This window comes from Nelumbo nucifera, chromosome 2 (assembly GCF_055504915.1).
Source record: "Nelumbo nucifera cultivar China Antique chromosome 2, China Antique-T2T, whole genome shotgun sequence".
NCBI classification, from domain to species: domain Eukaryota; kingdom Viridiplantae; phylum Streptophyta; class Magnoliopsida; order Proteales; family Nelumbonaceae; genus Nelumbo; species Nelumbo nucifera.
In genome coordinates, this window is record NC_142650.1 from 114,046,359 (window position 1) to 114,067,678 (window position 21,320).

Below are 21,320 nucleotides of genomic sequence, written 5' to 3' on the forward strand. Positions count from 1 at the left end.
CAACTCCAAAGCGTCAAACACAATGACTGCATACAAAGAGTGGTGATCAAGTCATAGGGAAGAGCCCTTAATTTTGAAAACCTGACCAGATTGAACTGGAAAGCTATCTGATTCCCAGTGCAATCTACTAGCTTGTTTGGTTCCTGTTTTTCTGGTTCAACTTGGTGGTCTAATCCAGTTTTTGAAAACATTTATCAGGATAGCAGAGCAAGTAAGATGAAGAGAATATTTTCCTACGTATATAGGAAAATAAGACAATGTATACACATACAAATGAAGATGGGCTTGGCATATGCAAACAAAGACATTTTGGTTTGGGCCTTGTTTTCTTTCTCTGCCTCTCCCTTCTATGATCTGTCTTTGTCCTTCATATTTGGATTAAAACAAAGACTTGCTTATTTGATTTAGTTTAGGGACCTTAGTGGGACAAAAGGGTTTTGAACGAACTGTTTTTTTTGAAGTTATTGTTCCACGTTTCCATTCATGTTTCCTCATTGGTTGGGAGTTAGGCTGATGCCTAAGAGTATATCCCTAGTCATGTTCTTCTTTATAACAGTAATAATAAACACAAAATAAAACAAAGAAAAAAAAAGAAAATATATCAACTCCCACAACTACTTACAAAATCATATATCAAAAGATTTCTACTTATATTCTAAATAAATCAGAAAAATATAGAGCATTTCTTAAACAAAGAAATGCTCAACCCAAGCATGTCCAAGTTGCACTCCTGGAACATATTGATAGAGGTGTTGTATCTCACGTTGCTAATGAGGTTGCTTATTCTATATCAGCTCAAACAAGAAAAGATATAGCAACCATGTGACCAAACTGATCCCACATTTGGCCTGATTATCTTAAAATCACATGGCCGCCATGAGCCCCTGCGCTCCCCGCTAGAGTCCACGACCAACCCATCATCATAAAATGTGCTTCTTTGCTTGATCACTCAAATACTAGGTTTGTTCTCCACCCACTCAAACAAGAAGAGATATAGCAACCATGTGCACCCAATTGATCCCACATATGGCCTGATTATCTTTAATTCACATGGTTGTCATTAGCCCCTGCAAAGCAGGGGGCCCTGCTAGTATATATATTAATAGGATTAGGGTGCTCTCCCCTTGCACGAAATGGAATCTACTCGTGGGAGTAGATTCCCACGTGAGAGTAACCCATTTCCTATTAATTATATAAATATTGTTAGATAAATATATAATGGTTATTATATATAATTATAAATATTGTTATTATAATTATCTAATTATATAAATATATAATAGTTATTATAAATGTTGTTAATAACTAGATATTGAACTGTTCAAACGGTTTTGACCATTTTTTTTTTATATTTTTATATTCTTTTGTCAAAATGGGATGTCCGATTGAACCGGTTTTTTTAAATTTTTAAATTTAAATTTTATTTTTTATCGAACGGACTGACTCGTAACCGGACCCCTGACCGGTTTGGTCTTCGGGTCGGTTTTAAAAACCATGATGTTATGTCATTCAAGCGTGTGACTCATACAACCCGAAAATGGAAGCATTTTGACCACCGGTTTTCAGGTTGACGGTTCAAACGTACGACCCGTTCAGACAACAAAAATTAAAAAAAATAAAAAACGACAAAAAACCATTGAATGGATCAACGGGTTTACAGTTCAACCATTTGGGTCAATGGGTCGTTGACCGATTCAACGCTTTTTGTCCAGGGACCGGGATTGGGAGTAAAGCGGAACTGTTTTCCTGGACGGTTCCCAATTAAAGTAGTACCATACGTGTTATGTCATTTAAGCGTGTGACTCATACGACTTGAAAACTGAATCGTTCTGGCCACCGGTTTTCAGGTTGATGGTTTGACTATTCGATTCAAACGGTGGCCCGTTCTGACAACAAAAAAAAAATGACCAAAAACTATTAAACGGGTCAATGGTTCAATTGCTCGGGTTAATGGGTCGTTGGCTGATCCAACGATTTTTGGCCAGGGACTGAGATTAGGATAAAACAAAATTGATTGTTTGGATGATTCCCAATTAAAAAAAAATAAAAAACGGCTAAAAACCATTTTACGAATCAACAGGTCGGTGATTTAACCACTCAGGTCAATAAATCGTTAACCGATTCAATGATTTTTAGCTAGGGACTTAATCAATGGGTCGATGGTTCCATTCTTGTTATGGTTCATTTAATTTGGTGGGGCAGGAACAGGAATAAATCAATTTTTTATCTGATCCCAAATAATGACCATTCTAACCACAAAAAGTTTGGGTTGACCAATTCGATAAAAATTAACATTGTTAGAGCTGTTGAGTTAACTCAGCAGGAGTAGGCATTGTGGCTCAAGACTGTTATGGTAGACATATTTACTCTCAATCTATTCCTCTTCCATGCTCTACATCTTTAGAGGTGGAGGTGATGGCATTCTTCCTTGGGGTCATATTTGTTGTTGAATTTGGATTTAATTTGGTTATTATTGACGGTGATGCTTTACAAGTAACGAGTCTTCTGTTGGTGAAGTCTTTGATTTGTTGTGACTTCTTCCAAAGTTTGTACTTGCACGAGTAGCCCAGATTCCATTGTTAATGCTCTAGCTGATGATATTTCTACGAGATGAATGAATACATGCTTTATCACTTTCAAACAAAAATTTAATTCAACTTATTTTGAAACTTATTATTTTTTAATGTAGTTGTCCTTAAAACTAATTTTGCATTTAACTCTTTGTTAGTTTCATTAATAAATATTATGATTATGGGTGCAAATCGAGCAGGTTGGGCCGGGTTTATGATCAACCTAGGCCTGACCAAAAAATTTGGACTTCAGGCCCAAGCCCAAACCAAGTCCAGCTTTCCCAACCCGAGCCTGGCCTGCATGTAATCTGTATGTAATTTGATGTATTCAAGTTGGGCTCGAGCCTAGGTTGAGCTCGGGTTAATCAATGAACTCACTCTAATGTATGTATATATGTATGCATAAATGTATATAGTTGAGCCGAACTTGATTCGAGTTCAGGCTATCTAAGGGCTAGGCCTAGGCCTGACCCAAAAAATAAAAAAGCTTGACTTCTTAGGCCCATACCCAACCCGAGGACCAAAAGTCGAAGTCTAACTATGCCATTAGTAAACATCTAGCACCATGGAATCTCCTTTTGAATATGTTTAATTAATTCATATATAGTTCATGCAAATAAAAGAGGACTAAGTGTTACAACCTTTGTGAAGACTCGTTGTAATTATTAAATTTGATGTCTCTTTCAAGTGTTCTAACCACTCTTTTAAAAACTAGACTAGAATAGATAGTCAAACCGTTCGACCTGGGAACTAGACACATTTAGGTTTGTTTTTAGATTGGGTTGCTTTTTTGAAAAAAAAAACCATTGAATTGGTCAGAGAACCGTTGACTCAGACAATCGAACTGCTAACTTTTTCTACTTGGGTAGTTGTTTGTGGTTTAATAAAAAAATATTTTTAAGATTATTTACTGATGGTGCGCGATCTAACTATTCCTAGTTGGAGGACGATCCTGATTACAGGTGGATGGCGAGCTGGATCGGTTTGCAAAACAATCTATCAAAGAACCCGGGGTGGCTAACCCGATGAGGTCGCTCCGATGCTTAAGTCAGTATGCTGTAAATGCGAGTTGAGTGCTTGAGAGCTTGAATGCTAGAGAGTAGAGTAATCATGCGTACCTTTGCCTTGAGGTTCCCGTCTTTATATACTGGAGTATTCGTGGGTCTCACGAAAGAGCTCCGGGATCTTCGGGGTGTGGAGATAGGGTTCGTTCCACTTCCGAAGGAGTAGTACATAGATAAGGCTTATCGTTTCACTTCTGACTCTGGCGGAGCCGGGATGAGTCCTCGTCGTGATTTCGGAAAAGTTAGGATCTGTTAGCTCATCGTGATCCCGAGTAACTTGGGATCCATTGGAGAGACCTCTGGAGTCGATTATGTGGCGATTCGGGTTGTCAGCTCCGAGCTGATACTTCGATTCTTTAGTTTCGAACTGGATTAGATGCCGAGGTGTTTTGGGCCGAGGTGGCTGAATACCCAAGCTCCAAATGTTGCGAACTAGGCTTGCCAGACTGAGCTGTCATCCCTCAATTAGGTCGCGTCCACGTATCCCCTTCTCGCTAGGTCGAGCCAAATCACCCTTCATCAATTGCCCCCCACTCCCCGAGTTAGGGGTCTCAACCCGGTGCGGGGAGTTCATGACGAGTCCATGTGGATTTGGCGCGAGGTCTAAGCGTCTTAATAGGCGAATCATTGGTCGGACCTGTTCGACTGCCCGGGTCAACCTAGTAATAACCCAGGTCGCGTATGAGTTATGCACGGACGTCACGCTGTTTTATAAACTCCTCGGATGTCAAAACACGCACTAATTCGATTTCAACCTCGGGGGTCGTGCAACCGATTTCCCTAGGAGCCGTCAGATCGTGTTGATCTTGACCTTTGATCTCCGGATATACTGGCTATAAATAGGGGCCAAGGGGCTCATTTTCCTCGCCACAAGTCTGCAAATCCGCAATCTTTGAGGTCGCATTCAAGTCTTTCCGAGGTCGCTTACCTTTCTTCGGTCTTCCTTTTGGCGAGTCTCCCTTTGCCTTTTCTTTTCGATTCCATGTCTTTTTAGTATGTCTACCTTTAGCTTCGATAGCCTCTTAGACAGGAGCGACGAGTTCGCCAGAGCTGAAGTGGGTACCTCGGCTCAAACCTTTGATCCTCATCTTACCGAGGAGGTTTCTTTGGGTCAGGACGTGGTCCACGGTCCCCCTAAGGTAACTCACCTCGGCGGGAACGAGAGGCCTCTGGTAACCTGGATTCCAGCTCACATCGAGGTTGGTTTCCAGACAACTTCGGCCCATCGACAATGATGGCGGACAGGCTCCTAACCTTAGTAGCTTGGTACAGACTTCCCAACGACTTCGTGTATAACATCCCCTTAGGCAACTTCCCTTGGGATCACAGTCACGACAAGATCGTGATCTTCGAGGAGCAGCTCGCAGTTGGTCTTCGCCTTCCACTTCACCCTCTCATAGTCGAGATTGTAAAATTTTTCAACATCACCATAGATCATTTAAACCCGAACTCTATCTGCAACATCGTAGGGACCATTTCACTTTTTCATGATTACAACATTCCCCTTGACCTCGACATTTTTTCTTCTATTCTTTCCATAAAGAAGAATTCGTCTTGTGTTTTGCCCGAGCACAGGCGAACCTACTATTTGTTACCTCGCCCTGGTTTCAAACTTTTGCATGGGCTCCCTAAAAAGGTCCCGACCTGGAAGAGGCGCTATTTCGTGGTCCACAACACCGAGGGGTGGCCTTTCCCGACTCATTGGAGGGCAGCCATCTAGGACCCCGGCATTAGGTTGGACCTGAAGACAAGGGAGGCGCTCCGATCTTGGGCAGAGCTCGGCCTAAAGTTCGAAGACTTCGTGACCGAGGAGAAGCTCGTGCAGACCGGTCTGAGTCCTGGTAGGTCACTGTTCGTTGTACTTTCCCTATCAGTTTTACTTTGGTATTGTATTTGACAACTCATTTTTTTTTGTCATAGCTGTCATGGACATCCCCGCCAACGATCTCTTCGGGAGCATGAAGAGGGGGAAGAAGAAGAGAGCCTCCAAGAAGGCTCGCGTTGAGCACCCACCAACTGTCGTTCCTGAGCCTGAGTAGTCGTCAACTGCCGATCCGCCACCTGTGATAGATCTGGTCGATGGGGACTCAGGCAAGCCCTCCACACCCCATGTGCCCGAGGAGGCTACGTCTTTGGAGCCTGTCCCAGCAACTGCCACTTCTTCGGGCAGCGACGACGCAGTTCAGAGTAATTTGACTCCAAAATTCGGCCTTCTCAAGAGCAAGGACATGGTATTTGCTGAGGAGGTCTCTTGTTGGGCCGAATTGCCAGTTGCTCAGCTCGGAGCCCGAGTAGCTACTCACGCATGGTGGTAAGTTCTTGGACTTGTCTTTTCAAACTGTCTTGTACTTGGATTTTCGTATACTGATGTTTGTTTTCTTCTCTTGGCAGGTGAATTCCACCATCCACGCCTTTGCTTATTTGTCCGAGGTGAACTTGAAGCAGGCCTTCGGAGCTGAGGAGTCTTCCCGGAAAGCTCATGCCGAACTGAACTTAGCTTGCAACGAAATAACCAGCTGAAGAACGACGTGCGGGCTAAGGAGCTGCTCACTCTGTTGTTGTCGGAGAAGAAGGAGCTCGAGGAGAGTGAGGCGGCATTGAAGAGGGAGGTGGAGAACCTCGAGGCCCATGTAAATGAATGAACCGAGCTACTTCTTCAGGCGATGGAGGAGGCCAAGGCTAAGGCTGTCGAGGAGTACAAGTCCTCAACGGAGTTTCGGAAAGAGATGGTCGAGGTAGGGACAACGAGTTGCCGCAAAGTATTCAAACTTAGTAGGTGGTTGACCCGACATAAATTTCCCTAGCTCGACCTCAATGCCATAACCACTTCGAGGATCACAGAGGAGATGGCCGTCGTAGCTGCTCAAGATCCAGACTCCGAAGTAGAAAGTGATGGCGACCTGCTCGATGAAGATGAGGAGACCGATGCTGGCGAGAGTTGCATGGAGACAGATCCTCCTACTGAAGCCTCCAGTAAGGATGAGGACTAGATGCCTCTTTTCTTGGACCCCTTTTTGTAATACTCTGAGCTTGGTCCATTGTAATTTTTTTTTGTACCCGAAATTCCATATCAATGAAATACAAATGTTTTTGTAATCTTTGTGTGCAAATTTTTTTTTCCAAGTGTAGATTACTCCCGAACTAGCGAACTAAACCAAATAGGAGTGATTTTTTTTTCCGAAGTGTAGGTTACCTCGAACTGTTGAGCTAACGAGCTGGACTCCAAGTAGGGATAACTTCGTATCGTTGTACACCGAGGTGGGCGGACACTGTAGGGTATATACCCAACTTGTCTGCACACGGGCTACTCGCTTAGGTGTTGGTTATCCCTTAGTGCCGAGTCAATGGGCCTGACTTCTAATGGGATTAACCTATTGTTATACGCTGAGGTGGGATAGACGTCGTGGAGTTTGTATCCGAACTATCTATGCCTTAGGCGTGAGAACTAATCTGCCTATGCCAAAGAGGTGACTAGGACTTTTCTGCCTATGCCGAAGAGGCGACTAGGACTTATCTGTCTATGCCGAAGAGTCGAGTAGGACTTATCATAGTGCCGAGGTCTTATGTTAGCTCGGCACCATGGCCCTTAGGCTTCTGGAAGTGACTCGTAGTCCTCTCTCCAGTTCGATGATCCTTTTTGACCAGTTTGGTGGTCACAATTAGTACCTTCTCAGGTTGTCAATATTCCATTCTCGAGGTACCTGCTTCCCTTCCAAAGTCTCAAGCTCATACGTGCCATTCCCGAACGCCCGTCTTACTCTGTTCGAACCTTCCCAATTCGGTCCAAGCTTACCAATGCTGGGCTCAGGTACCATAAGCTTCCGAAGAACTAGGTCGCCGACGTGGAAGTGTCATTTTCTGACCCGGGCGTTATAGTACCGAGCTACTCTTTGTTGGTAAGCTGCGGTTCAGATGTAAGCCAGGTCTCGTACCTCTTCTACTAGGTCTAGGTTGGTACGGAGCTCGTCATCGTTCGTCTCCTTGTCGTAAGCCTCCAACCGTAGTGTGGGCACCTCGATTTCCATCGGGATCACCGCTTCTGTGCCGTAAGTGAGGTTGAAAGGGGTTTCACATATGGTGGTCTTAATAGTAGTTCGGTAAGCCCAAAGGACACTGGGCAGTTCGTCCACCCACAACCCCTTGGCTCGAGCTAAGCGAGCTTTCAGTCCGTGAAGTATCACTCTGTTAGTGACTTCTGCTTGCCCGTTCGCTTAGGGGTGTGCCACCGAGGTGAAATTTTGTTTAATTCCCATTTCGGCACACCAGTTTTGAAACTTGATATCCTCAAATTGCTTCCCATTGTCGAAGATAAGTACCTGAGGTAGACCGAAGTGACATACTATGTTTTTCTAGAAGAAATTCTGTATATTGCGAGCTATGATCGTTACCAAAGGTTCGACTTCCACCCACTTCGTAAAGTAGTCTACTACTATGACCAGGAACCTCCTCTGTTTTGTCGCTGGCGGGAAAGGGCCAAAGATGTCGATTCCCCACTATGCGAAGGGTTGTGGTTTAGTGAGGTATTTCAGATCAGCAGTAGGTCGATGGTGAATGTTGGCGTGCTTCTGACACTTGTCACACTTCTTGACGAGCTCGAGTGCATCTGTCTTCATCGTGGGCTAGTAATAACCTTGCTGCAACACTTTTTGTGTGAGAGCTCTGCCTCTCAAGTGTTTGCGTTACAAGCCTTCATGGGTGTCATGGAGTACATGCTCCGCCTCTAAGGGTCGCAAGCAACAAAGGTAGGGGAGCGTGAAAGATCTTCTGTACAGTTGTCCGTCTATGAGGACACACTTAGCTGACTGGCGCTCTACCCTTCGGGCAGCGTTGCGTTCTGTAGGTAGGGTCCCGCGAAGTAGATAACTTACGAGTGGGTCGATCCAGCTCGGTTCCGCTTGTGATACGGGAGCGACCTCTTCTACCCCCCCCGAATGCTAGGCCGAGATAAATCCTCAATGTACACGGTTCGCCTGGTGTTACTGCTCGCACTGGCTAGTCGAGACAAGGCGTCGGCCTTAGAGTTCTCGGACCTTGGGATTTATCTGATAAAGTAGGAGATGAAGTTGCGCAGGATCTCTCTGACTTTGGCCAAATAAGCTACAATGGTGGAGTCACGGGCTTCGTAGTCACCAGTAACTAGGTTGACCACTAGTTGCGAGTTGCTGCATATGACGAGGTGTTTTGCCTTCATTTCCCTTGCTAGGGTTAACCCAACGATGAATGCTTCATATTCTGCTTCATTGTTTGATACCGCAAATCCGAATTGGAATGCGTATTGCAGCTTCACCTCGCTTGGACCGTACAGAATCAGTCCTACACCGCTTCCCTGCTACTTGGACGAGTCATCGACGTGGAGAATCCAGGGCTCCTTGTCCTAGGTCGGTCCTGCTCTGATTGAGATTGGCGCCGCACTTGTTGAACCTCCCGTCGTGTGTTCGAGCTCGGCCGGCTCGAGGGTCGCGGTACTGAATGTGCATTCTACTACAAAATCGGCCAAGGCTTGGGCTTTGATTGCCGTCCGAGGCTGATACCGGATATCGTACTTGTTTTGTTCGATAGACCACTTCGTCAATCTGCCAGACACCTCGGGTTTGAGCAGAATCTGCCTCAGAGGTTTGTTGGTGAGGACGACGATAGTGTGGGCCTGGAAGTACGGATGAAGCTTGCGTGCTGCTATGATAAACGCGTATGCTAATTTCTCGATCTCTGGGTACTTGGTTTCTGCGTCCTACAAAGCTTTACTAACATAGTAGATGGGTCGTTGGACCCGATGTACTTTTTTGATTAGTACCGAGCTAACCACCTCGTCGCTCGCGGAGAAGTACAACTTTAATACGTTCCCTTCCTCTTGTCGAGTTAAAACTGGGGCGGTACCTAAGTATCTTTTCAGCTCGTCGAAGGTGAGCTAACATTCTTTAGTCCATTCGAAATCCTTATTCTTTTTTGTGGCTTTGAAAAAGGGTAGGCAGCGATCTGTCGACTTGGACTTGAAGCGGCTCAGGGCGGCTATCTGGTCAATCAACCTTTGAACCTCTTTTATTTTGCGGGGTGGTCTCATATCAAGTGATGAAGGCGGATTTGGCCCTCCAATGATATTGTGACACATGGCACATCGGAACAAATAGGTGACACCTGGAACCACTTTGGCAACAACTTTCTTTAGCCAAGTTGATGGTGTCCCACCTGGCGGTCCAGGCACAGCCTGAAGGCCTGGCATAGGCGCGGGCTGGCGGCCTGGCCCTGTCGCGACCTGACAGCCTGGCACATGCACCAACCTGGCAGCTTGGTCCAGGTGTGACCTGGCAGCTTGGCCCAGGTGTGACCTGGCAGCCTGGCACTGGCTCCGACCTGGCAGCCTGGCCCAAGTGCAACGTGGCGACCTGACGACTTGCAAGACGTGCTCACCGACGAATTCGACATGCATATCCAAACACTCCCACGATCATTGAAAGTTGGCCCAGGCGCGACCTGGCATACTGGCATAGGCGCGGCTTGGCACAGGCACGACCTAGCGGCCCGGCCCTGGTGCGACCTAGCGGCCTGGCCCAGGCGCGAACTGGCGAACTGATAAAAGACCTCAGCACTATAAGTCTCAATCTTCTCCTCGGCATGGGCATACAAGTCTCAGTCGCCTCTTCGGCATGGGCAAAATCAAAGATCGAAGAGAGTGGACTACGAGTCGCTCCCACAACCTAAGGGCTAAAATACCACATAAGATCTAGTTGCCTCTTCGGCATGGGCAAGATCAAGGAGAGTGGACTACGAATTGCTCCCAGAGCCTAAGGGCCAAAATACTGAACTAGCAAAGACCTCCTCACCACATAAGACCTAGTCGCCACTTCGGCATGGGCAAGATCAAGGAGAGTAGACTACGAGTCGCTCCTAGTGCCTAAGGAATTGAAATGACGCTTACGAGCTCATCGAATTATTCATTCCGGGCCAAAAGGAGAAATATACTCCCTTCGCCGAGTTACTTTCAGCTCGGGAGTGGGGGGAAAATGATGAAGGCGGATTTGGCCCTCCAATGATATTGTGACACATGGCACCTCAGAACAAATAGGTGACACCCGAAACCACTTTGGCAACAACTTGCCTTAGCCAAGTTGATGGTGTCCCACCTGGCGGCCTGGCCCTGGCGCGAGCTGGCAGCCTAACACAGGCACCGACTTGGCGGCCTGGCCCAGGCGCGACCTGGCAGCTTGGCATAGGCGCAGCCTGGCGGCCTGGCACAGGCACTGACCTAGCAGCCTGGCCTAGGTGCGACCTGGCGACCTGGCATAGGCGCCGACCTGGCGACTTGCATGATGTGCTCGCTGACGAATTTGGCATGCATATCCAAACACTCCCACGATCCTTGGAAGTTGGCCCATGTGTCGAACGATCTAGAGGGTGGTCAACGTGCATGGCGGTTACCTCCAGGAATCTCGAACCACTTAGACGACCTCCCAGAAATCTCAGATATGGTGCGTGAAGCTCACGCCAAACAATGACTATATAAAGGCACCAACCCCAAAAGCAAAGGGGAAGGGAGCAAGCAAGTAAGCAAATTCTAGCTGTCATACTTTGTGATTTTTAGCTCACAGTCTACTATGAGAGTACTGACTTAAGCATCAGAGCGACCTCGCCGGGTTAGCCACCTCGGGTCCTTTGACATTTAGTTCATTGTAGGTCTCTAAAGAGCAACGAAGCTCATCAATCCCGCTCGACACCTAGTTAGCTCAGCGCCTCACAGGCAGCTGCTCGGCACCTCACAGTCAGCCCTGCACCTAGTCATCTCGGCACCTCTCAGGCAGCTCTGCACCTAGTCAGCCCGGCACCTCATAGGCAGCTTGACACCTAGGCAGCTCCACTTCGGCCTCTGAGTCATCGACCACTTGGAAGCATACCAAATGACGCGGTACTTAGCCAAAAGAGTGATACATGACCAAAAAATGATTCATCATATAGGATGGCTTTTATTAATTTTGGGTTGGTTTCGATGCCACGTCGGTTGACTATATAGCATAGGAATTTTCCCGAGGTGACTCTGAAGACGCACTTGTTTGTATTTAACTTTATGTTATATTTTCCCAAAATTTGGAAAACACTTTTTAAATCATTCAATAAAAAATTCGAAAACTGGGTCTTCACGACCATGTCATCAACATAACATTCTATTTTATTGCCGATTGTCGACTCAAAAATCTTATTTACAAGGCGCTGAAAGGTTGCCCCGACATTTTTTAATCCGAAGGGCATGACCTTGTAATAATATAACCCGACGGCTCAAAAATCTTATTTACAAGACGCTGAAAGGTTACCCCGGCATTTTTTAATCCGAAGGGCATGACCTTGTAACAATATAACCTGAGCTCGGTTATGAAGGCGATCTTCTCTTCGTTAGCAGGGTCCATCCTAATCTGGTTGTAACCGGAATAGGCATCCAGGAAGCTCAGCAACTCATGCTCTGAGGTCGCGTCCACTAGGCAGTTGATTTTGGGCAGCGAGAAGCAATCTTTCGGGCAGGCTCTATTCAAGTCGGGGTAGTCGACGCACATGCGCCACTTGCCATTGGCCTTTTTCACAAGAACTGGGTTAGCCACCCAGCTCGGGTAATGGACTTCCCTGATGAAGTCTGCTGCTAGGAGCTTCCCAACCTCTTCATCGACTACCCTCCAACATTCTGGGGCGAGGTTGCGCTTCTTCTGCCTTACTAGCCTGACTAAAGGGTCGTTGTTCAATCTGTGAGTTATAACTTTTGAATCAATTATGGGCATCTCTGCCACGGACCAATCAAAAATATCTAAGTTTTCGAGTAAGAAACTTACTAGTTGGGAGTGGAGTGGTTCGTTGATCAAGGCACCGATCTAGAGTCTTGGTTGGTTCGGCAACAGAGACCGGTATGTGGACCGTCTCCTCTGTCAGGGCAGCTCGCTCGTCGGTATACTCCGCAGGTCGCTCAAGCTCGACGTCTTCTGCTAGCTTCGCCTTCCCTTTAAGAGCAGCTACGTAGCATTTGCACGATTCAAGTTGGTCACCTCGCACGACTCCCATCCCATAATCAGTCGGGGACTTCATCGCCAGATAGTAAGTGGATACTACCGCGCGTAGAACATGCGTGATGGGCCGACCTACTATGGCGTTGTAGGGGGAGGGAGTTGCGACTACCAGGAAGGTGTGTTCAAACCACACGATGTTTGTCCACATGTCGGCTTCTATAGGTATTGTGACTCGCCCAAGATGTCTGACCTCCTCGCCGCTGAACCCTACTAAAGGGGTGTCTGCTGGTTTTAGGTTGCTCTGCCATAGCTGTAATTTGTCAAACATCTCTTTGAAGAGTACGTCGGCCGATCTGCCTGAGTCTACTAGTATCCTCTTTACTTCGAAGTCATTGATCCACAACTTTACTACTGGTGCATCGTTGTGAGGATACTAGATCCCGTGTTTATCGTCTTCAGTGAAGTATATCGGTCCTTCAAGCTGAGGTCATTTTGGCGGGTTTTCTTTTTCATTTTCTAGCTCGCGCACTGAGGTCCTCCTGGCTGCTGAGGTACACCCCGCGATAATGGACCCGCCGGTAATCATGTTAATTACCCTGCGGATCGGTCACTCTTCTGGAAACTGTTGTGGCAGTTGCTCATTTTGTTTGCTGGCTTCTGGGGCATTCCTCTGATCTCCCTATCGGTCTTCCTACCGATCTGTCTGTCTTCTTTCTTCGCGCAAGATGAAATTGTTCAAGTATCCACGTCGGATGAGTTCCTCGATCTCATCGCGGAGGTTCCTGTAGTGATTTGTACTGTGCCCATGATCTCGATGAAAGTGGCAATAAACGTTTGGGGTTCTTGCTGTTGGGTCTCCTCTTAACCTGGGAGGCCATTTGACGAAGGAGGAATCCTTAATGGCCATTAAGATCTCTCCTCTTTTAGCATTCAGAGGTGTGTAGTTCGTTCTCTCCACAGAAGGGGTCCTGGAGTGCCGACCTGATTTACGAGATCGCGAGAGGGACCGACTTCTAGAGTTGTTTCTTCCCCTACTTGGGGACTTGCTTTTCTTCCTCTTCTGTTCATCACTGCTCGTTCCTTCACTTTCTTTCTTCCGCTTCTTCGAGGGTGGGTTATCGACCATATGATTGATCTCCTCCTTGGTACTAACGAACTGATCTGCGAGCTTTACGAACTCGGTAATGTCCTTCGGTTTGTTTGCTACAACATGCCATTTGAACTCCCTGTGGGTAATTCCCTTCTTGGCTGCACTGAGCCTCACTAGCGGGTCGAGATCCGGTATTTGCAGGCATGTGTCACTGAAGCATTTGATGTAGCTCTTGATCGATTCTCCTTCCCTCTGAACCACATTGAGACGGCTTTCCTGGGACTTCGGGCACTTTTTTCTGGTGATGAAATGTGCAGTGAACAAGTCAGCGAACTGCGACCAGCTTTTGATTGAGTCCGGCACAAGGTTCCGGTACCATGTTCGAACTACCCCTTTAAAGGTAGTAGAGAAGGCTACGCACATGCAAGACTCATCAGCCCCAGCCAAGTGCATCTAGGACTGGAAAGAATCCACATGGTCATTAGGATCGAAGGACCCGTCGTACTTGTCTAACGAGGGCATCTTGAAGTCTTTTGGCATTGGGGCCGCCAAGAGCTTGGTAGACAGAGGAGATGACCTGCAAAGTAATGGAGGAGCGGTCTCTGTAGCCACCGAGCTCGCTTCTTCCTTCCCTTTGGTTTGCTCTTCTTGTTGGCTTGGCTTTGTTGGCGGGCTATTCTTGATCGAGGTGCGGCATGTCTTGCGATGTCTCCGCTACTGTTTGCTCACTGGTTCGACATTAGTGCTACTGACTTCACTTTAATCTAGTGTTGCAGCGCTGTCATGAGGCAGATCCTGGTTTCTCGAAGGATTCTGGGGTTGACTATCACGGGAGACGGAGAGGTCCTGTCTTGAGTTCGCACCTCGAATCCCGAACTGGTTATCTGCTTGTGAACCATCATTCTCTTGCTGTGAGTACCGAGGCGGATTCAGTTGACTATCCCCGAACCTATTTCTATGATTTCCTTGCGAGGCCGGTGGAGTGTGTTGACCGTCTTTCCTCCCTTAGGGTGAGACCTGACTCCTGAGAGGAATCAATGCTTGTGAGGTCTCTTTGCCCCGATGGGGGGATCGGTTGATGTTCTGGTTAACTCCAAGGCGATTCGGGTTCTGATTGTGATGGGGCCCTGGGTGCCGAGGTGGAACCGACTGCTGGTTTGGCTGTAGTGGAGGGAACTGGTGTTGATATTGCTGGTAGAAGTAATAATGTTGGTACTGCTGAAACTGTTGGATCTACTGCATCTGGATCTGAATGGCCCGGATGCACTGAACGAGGTCGTGGAACTGGGAACTCCCCACTCCGGGAGGAACCACGGAGGGCTTAGAGAAAGTTGTGCCTACCACCGGGGGAAGCGGGGCGCTCACCTGTGTGGTGCTCAATGGTGCAGTTAATGATGGGACTCCAGACGCTGTGAGCAGAATGGTGAACTGTTTGTTGCACACCGTAGGAGCTTGGGGAAAGGTTGGATGTTGGGCTTGCCCTCCGGTGGTGTTCATCTCGACACTTTTCCCGGTGTGGCTGGAAGATGCCATTGAAGTTGAAGTTGCAAGGAGGTAGGAATGACCTTTCGATCGATTTCCCACAGACGACGCCAATTGATGGTGCGCGATCTGACTACTCCCAGCTGGAGGACGATCCAGACTCCAGGTGGACAGTGAGCTGGATTAGTCTGCAAAACAATCTACCAGAGAACTTGGGGTGGCTAACCCGGTGAGGTCGCTCCAATGCTTAAGTCAGTATGTTGTAAATGCGAGTTGAGTGCTTGAGAGCTAGAGAGTAGAGTAATCACGCGTACCTTTGCCTTGAAGTTCCTGTCTTTATATACTAGAGTAGTTGTGGGTCTCACGAAAGAGCTCCGGGATCTCCGGGGTGTGGAGATAGGGTTCGTTCCGCTTCCGAAGGAGCAGTACGTAGATAAGGCTTATCGTTTCACTTCCGACTCTGGCGGAGCCAAGATGAGTTATCATCGTGATCTCGGAAAAGTTGGGATCTATTAGCTCATCGTGATCCCGAGTAACTTGGGATCCGTTGGAGAGACCTCTAGAGTCGGTTACGTTGCGATTTGGGTTGTCAGCTCTGAGTTGATACTTCGATTCTTTAGTTTCGAACTAGATTGGATGTCGAGGTGCCTCGACGCTGAGGTGAGTTTTGGGCCGAGGTGACTGAATACCCAATCTCCAAATGTTGCGAACTAGGCTTGCCAGGCTGAGCTGTCATCCCTTAATCAGGTCGTGTCCACGTGTCCCCTTCTCGCTAGGTCGGGCCAAGCCACCCTTCATCATTTGTGATGAAGAAAAAAGAGATTGAGAGATAGGAAAAGGACTGAGACACGATCTCATATCTGAGATCATTGAAATTGGAGAGAGAGAGAGAGAGGGAGAGGGAGAGAGGGAGGGAGAGAGAGAGGGAGAGGGAGAGAGGGAGGGAGAGAGAGAGGGAGAGAGAGAGAGAGAGAGAGAGAGGTGGCATGAGATTTGAGATTAGAGAAAGATAGAAATGGGATATCAAATTTGAGACCAGAAAAGGAGGTTGCCATTGCAACCGCCATCACAAGTGAATGTTACCTTCTTCATATCATCATCATCATCTTCATCTTCATCTTCATCTTCATCTTCTTCTTCCTTCATTTCTTCTTTCCTTCCTTTGTTTCTTTCCTTTTTTCTTCTTTTCTTTCCTTTTTTTCTTTCTTTCCTTTCTTCTTTTCTCAGCCAACAGCTACCTAGCTCTAGTTCTCTCTTCTCATAAAAGAATAGATAAAACCCTAATATACTAAATTTCAAATCTAAAGGTCAAACCACCCAAATTGTTCAACTCGGACAGTCAAACTACTGACCCAAAAACTAGTGATTAAAATGGTTCCATTTTCAGGTCGATTTTTAAAACCTTGATTCTTTTGTCATTCTGTTTTTTATACCTTCTTAAGGATTCTACAATATGCTTTCTCTAGATCAATGAAAATTGCATGAAGATCTCCCTTTTTCTATCTAAACTTTTCTATTTAATGTAGTTAGATAGGGCTCTTCTCTGGTTGGGTTCAGACATTGCATATTAGTAATTAAACTAAAAAAAAATTATTAAAATATTATATTATAAAGGAAAAATTACCGATTATAACCATATACTTTGGGTCTAATGTTACAGTCCCCAAACTTTAAAATGCCATAATTCAATACTCAAACTTTTAAAACTACCACCAATTTAATAGCTACCGTTCAACAGTAGTTAAACAACCGTTAAATAACATTTGAAAAGATATAAATACCCTTGAAGTATCAATCATTATCATTTGTCTCAATCATCCAAACTTAAAAAAAAAATGAATGGTCTCCATCGCGGCCCCGGCCTGACCTCATCATGGTTTTGAAATTTAGTGAGATCCACGAAGTTTCACCAGTTGCAGATAAATGGAAGCAGGTCGACATCTGCACTTGTGCTGTTGTCGGAAAGGTTTCAGCCAAATGGATATTCCTTCTCAGGGTTGGTTTTAGTTTGAAACATTTGGCAGAGAGGGCAACCACGTGTTGTTTGTGTTTGTGGAGAGACCAAATCAGACATCAGAGTTGTATGCGTGTGGTATTGTATTGTATGGTATGCTTTCGAACGTCAAACTGAAGGGCGATAAAAAGATAAAAAAAAATTCCATTTCCATTTCCACGTTCAAAAGAATTTCAATCAGCCACCCAGGTGTGGACATCTGAAAGGCGTTCATGGCTTCATGCTTCCAATAACACACAGCAACGCAACTTCCCCCTTGTGCTTGACCTTATCTCATCTTCTCGGACGCGTTATCCGCCTCTCTCAATTCCCAAGTCCCATCCTTCATTCTCCTCTTGACACTTGGGCTCATCTTTTCTAAGTATTTCACAGCTCGAGTCCTATGGACCACATAGATGAACAACAGCAACCACACAAGGTTAAAGAGGAACATAACATCTTACCATGCATCTATGATCTATGCAGACAAAATAAGGGAACGCTTGATGCTTCTAAACAACCTTTACCACCTTCTACAATCTACTATACATTTCTCAAAAAATAAAAGTTCATCTTCATCACAAACCACAAATATTCATTCCTTTTCAATATCCACCCAGTTACCATATCAACTAAATGATTCTAACCAGAAGAAAATGGAGGATGAGATTGAAAATTGACAATCTATAATATCCCTCTTTCACTGAATATGAATATCCGTTTCTTTGTTTACAACTTATAAGAAGACTGAGGACATTACTGAGGATCTCAACTCTAAATGCAACAACCACTCCAATATCCAGCATCTCCTTTAAAATTGCTAATGAATGATAACAGTTGTTACAATCGAGAGCACAACATACAAATTCCCTTTCTTCCTCACGTCTCAAGAAGTGCAGGCTATGATCTTAAAAACACCACAAAGCCTGACACCACTGGACATCCATCTATTATATACAGCAAACCAACCATAATTCTCACACACACTGAAACACAGTCCCTCTCTCTTTCACTTGTTTGATCCCACATCCCCACCTGCAGATACTTCTACAACAGAACTATACAACAAAAGCAAAACAGAAATGGGCTTATGAAATTATTTTAATCATCTCCCAGCCGTGGCCAAGGCTTTCCCAGAATCTTGAGTTTGAATGGCCTTTGAGGTTGATGGAACAAGGGGATCTACGCTTGCAGGAGATGCTTCTGCTACTGTAACAAGTACGGCATCTGGTTGCACTGGTTTCTTTGGTGTATAGGTGAAGGAGAGATCATTGTTAGCAGCCAAAGCAAGGAGCTCTTTTTCCTCCAACCCTTTTGGAGGTCCAAGGCTGCAACGATCCGTGTTGTGCTTTGCCAGTGCATCTCTGAATTTCTTGATCTGTGAAACCAGGAAATGTTTCTTCAACACCGGTGCAAAATAATACTAAAATGAAACAAAATTTCTATAGAAAAAGAACCTAAAAACGTAAAAAAAAAAAAATCAATCGTGATATGTTGAAAAGAAATTTAACCAATTGTTTGATCTTTGGAACCCAAAGCAAGTTGAAAAGAAAGCAAATACAGTTCACAAAATGGACCTTCAAATGTATATTAATGAAGAAAAATTGTGTAATTTTTCTCAAGTAATTTACTAAATTACGAGGTGAAGTACAACTTACAGTAGCATTTGTGCAGCTAAAGCTGCATAGACGACCGTGGGCTCCTCTATAAAACCGGAAGAAGGGAAGGACATGGACATTAAGGCTATAGCACATTGATTTATGGTCCTCATAGTTCACTTGAAGAAACTGTACATCTGGGTTCATCTCTGCAAATTGACATACCTGTATAAAGAAAAAACCCTTTTCTTTGATTTTGGTATCGAGTTTCAACTTTGGAAGAAGCAAAAAAAAAAAAAAAAAGAAATGAATGGAACTGATATTTGCTTCCTTATGATGAATAATGGTAGAGATTAATCATACCTTCGGATGGAATGCTTTGCATCCTCCACAGCCTGGAGAGAAGAAGTCCACAATAACAAGTTTATCTCCTGCGGTTAGTAAAGAATTGACAAGATCTTCTGCAGAAGTAATCTTTTTCATGTTGGGTTGGAGTCCCTTCTCCCACCATTTCTGTGGTTTCCCAATCAAATGGCTCATCTGCAATTCCCCCATAGCAAATCAGAAGAGTAGAAAGAGAACATTGAAATCAGGTCAGACCTTAAAAGAGTGAAGCAAGATAGACGGAGAGGGAATTTTAACAAAAATTCCCCCATAGCAAATCAGAAGAGTAGAAAGAGAACATTGAAATCAGATAGACCTTAAAAGACTGAAGCAAGATAGACGGAGAGAGAATTTTAACAAAAACCGGAAAACAACTTCACTGAAAAAAAAAAGATTTTAAAAACATCCAAAGAACCAAATAAGCAAAAAGGAAAACAAAAAAATAAAGAAGAAAAAAAAGAAGAAAGACAGAGCAACTTTTAGGCCAAATGAAGAAAAACCCACTAAAGTCTGTTCTTCAAACCCATCGTTTGTTCAAAAACAGAAAATACATAAAAGAAGCCGCATCAATAGAGATTTGAACAACAGTAAAAAGAGAAAAAATAGATTCAGGGAAAAGGAAACCAATACCCAGAAAGAAACAGATTTTTCTATCATGGAAACCATTTTCCCCTTCTTTTTTTTTTAATTTTGTTGGGGATCTATCTATGAACGCAAAGAAATTCACGTAGACTAAAATAGAAGAAGAATCTGAAATTGAAACATCAGATTTTTCGTATGAGGGGATTTACAAACCTGTGGGGACAAAGCCTGTAGACTTCCGGTATTAGGGTTCCTTTCCCTTTCACGCAAGACAATTCTCCGGCCATGAAAATCGCTCTTGGAGGAGGATTTGAGAGGTGGGAGGCTAAGAGAAGGAAACCCAGAAAGAGAAGAAGATTTCTTGGGGGAAACAGAGATGCAGAAATGGGGGTATAGAGAGAACATGTTGCTTTTGATCAGAGATTCAGCCATGGAGGACGTAAAGCAGTAAAGCGCGGTGCCCTATGTTATTTCTTTGCTTTTTCCAAAGTTGAAACTCCCAGAGACTCTGAAAATTGAAACAGAAGAGAAGAGTTGATGAAAAGGGTCTTCCCGTTTTATAGCCTTTTGCAGAAGATGGGAAAAGAAAATTCTGTGGCTCCGCTCAATCAATGGAAGTTATTTCGTTGATCTAGCTAGGATCGTTGGAAACTTTGGATTTCTTTCTTTCTTTCTTTCTTTTTTCTGTTGATCCAACTTTGGATAAGTAATTATATAATATCAAAAAACAAACACAAGGAAAAAGAGAAAAAGAGAGAGAATAGGATAAGCCTTTGAGAAGTGCTTTTCCACCATTGGCTGGCGAAAGCAAAACAATAAAATACTTTCTTTCCTTATTTTTTGAAAATTGTGATTGAGCTAGCCCCTGGACCTGACAAGTGGCAAATCATGGGATAAGTGATAGCAAAAATTGAATGAGAAAGGGCCAAAGGGGAGTTCATTCATGTTATCCATGAGAAAAAGAAAAGAGTAAATTGCTGATACATCCCTTAATTTTCTGAACATTGCTGAAACCTACTGCAAAATTTATTAATTGTAATTACCTCTCTCTCTTAAGTATTTTGGCACAGACCCAAAATTACAATTATGATTAACACTGTTTTTTACCGACTTCGTCAAGAACCCAAAAACAGAGTTGATGTTGATGGAGTGAATATTAGGTATTAACATGTCTACCAGAAGCAAACCAAGTAACTGATTGGTTAATTCATCTATCTGATAATAACGGTGAATTTTTTGTGGTGAACTACCTACGGATCTAGTGTTTATTTATTTTTATGATGCTTAGTTTGTAAGATAAATCAATTTTAAAAGAGAGATTAGAAGGATTTGAAGTAATGATTGATATAAAGAAAAAAAAAATTGAAAAATAAACATTTTGGTCAAAAGTAATTACATAGGTATTTTAGATATTTTCATACTTTTTTGTTAGAGGATTTTAATTTTAATAAAAGGGATTTATTTACAGTATTAAAAAGTTCAAGGGAGGTGGTTATAATTACCAAACTTCATAACTGTATTAAAAAGTTGATGATTGCAATTACCAAACTTCAGGGAGGCATTAACAATGGTTAGAAAT

General features: G+C 44.5%; 2 protein-coding genes across 2 annotated transcripts; both read right to left on the reverse strand.

Annotated features, from left to right (window-relative positions):
• Positions 1-13,303: 13,303 nt before the first annotated feature.
• On the reverse strand, positions 13,304-14,155 carry LOC148802832 (uncharacterized). Its single transcript, XM_088897999.1, has one exon. It carries the CDS (start codon positions 14,153-14,155, stop codon positions 13,304-13,306), a length of 852 nt encoding a protein of 283 aa, XP_088754125.1.
• Positions 14,156-17,846: 3,691 nt separating this feature from the next.
• On the reverse strand, positions 17,847-20,531 carry LOC104611187 (thioredoxin-like 1-1, chloroplastic). The gene is made up of 4 exons (XM_010278148.3): positions 19,955-20,531; positions 19,139-19,315; positions 18,836-19,000; positions 17,847-18,555 (listed from the first exon to the last, which is right to left on the reverse strand). Exons 1-4 carry the CDS (start codon positions 20,171-20,173, stop codon positions 18,283-18,285), a joined length of 834 nt encoding a protein of 277 aa, XP_010276450.1. The 5' UTR covers positions 20,174-20,531; the 3' UTR covers positions 17,847-18,282.
• Between the last annotated feature and the right edge of the window lie 789 nt (positions 20,532-21,320).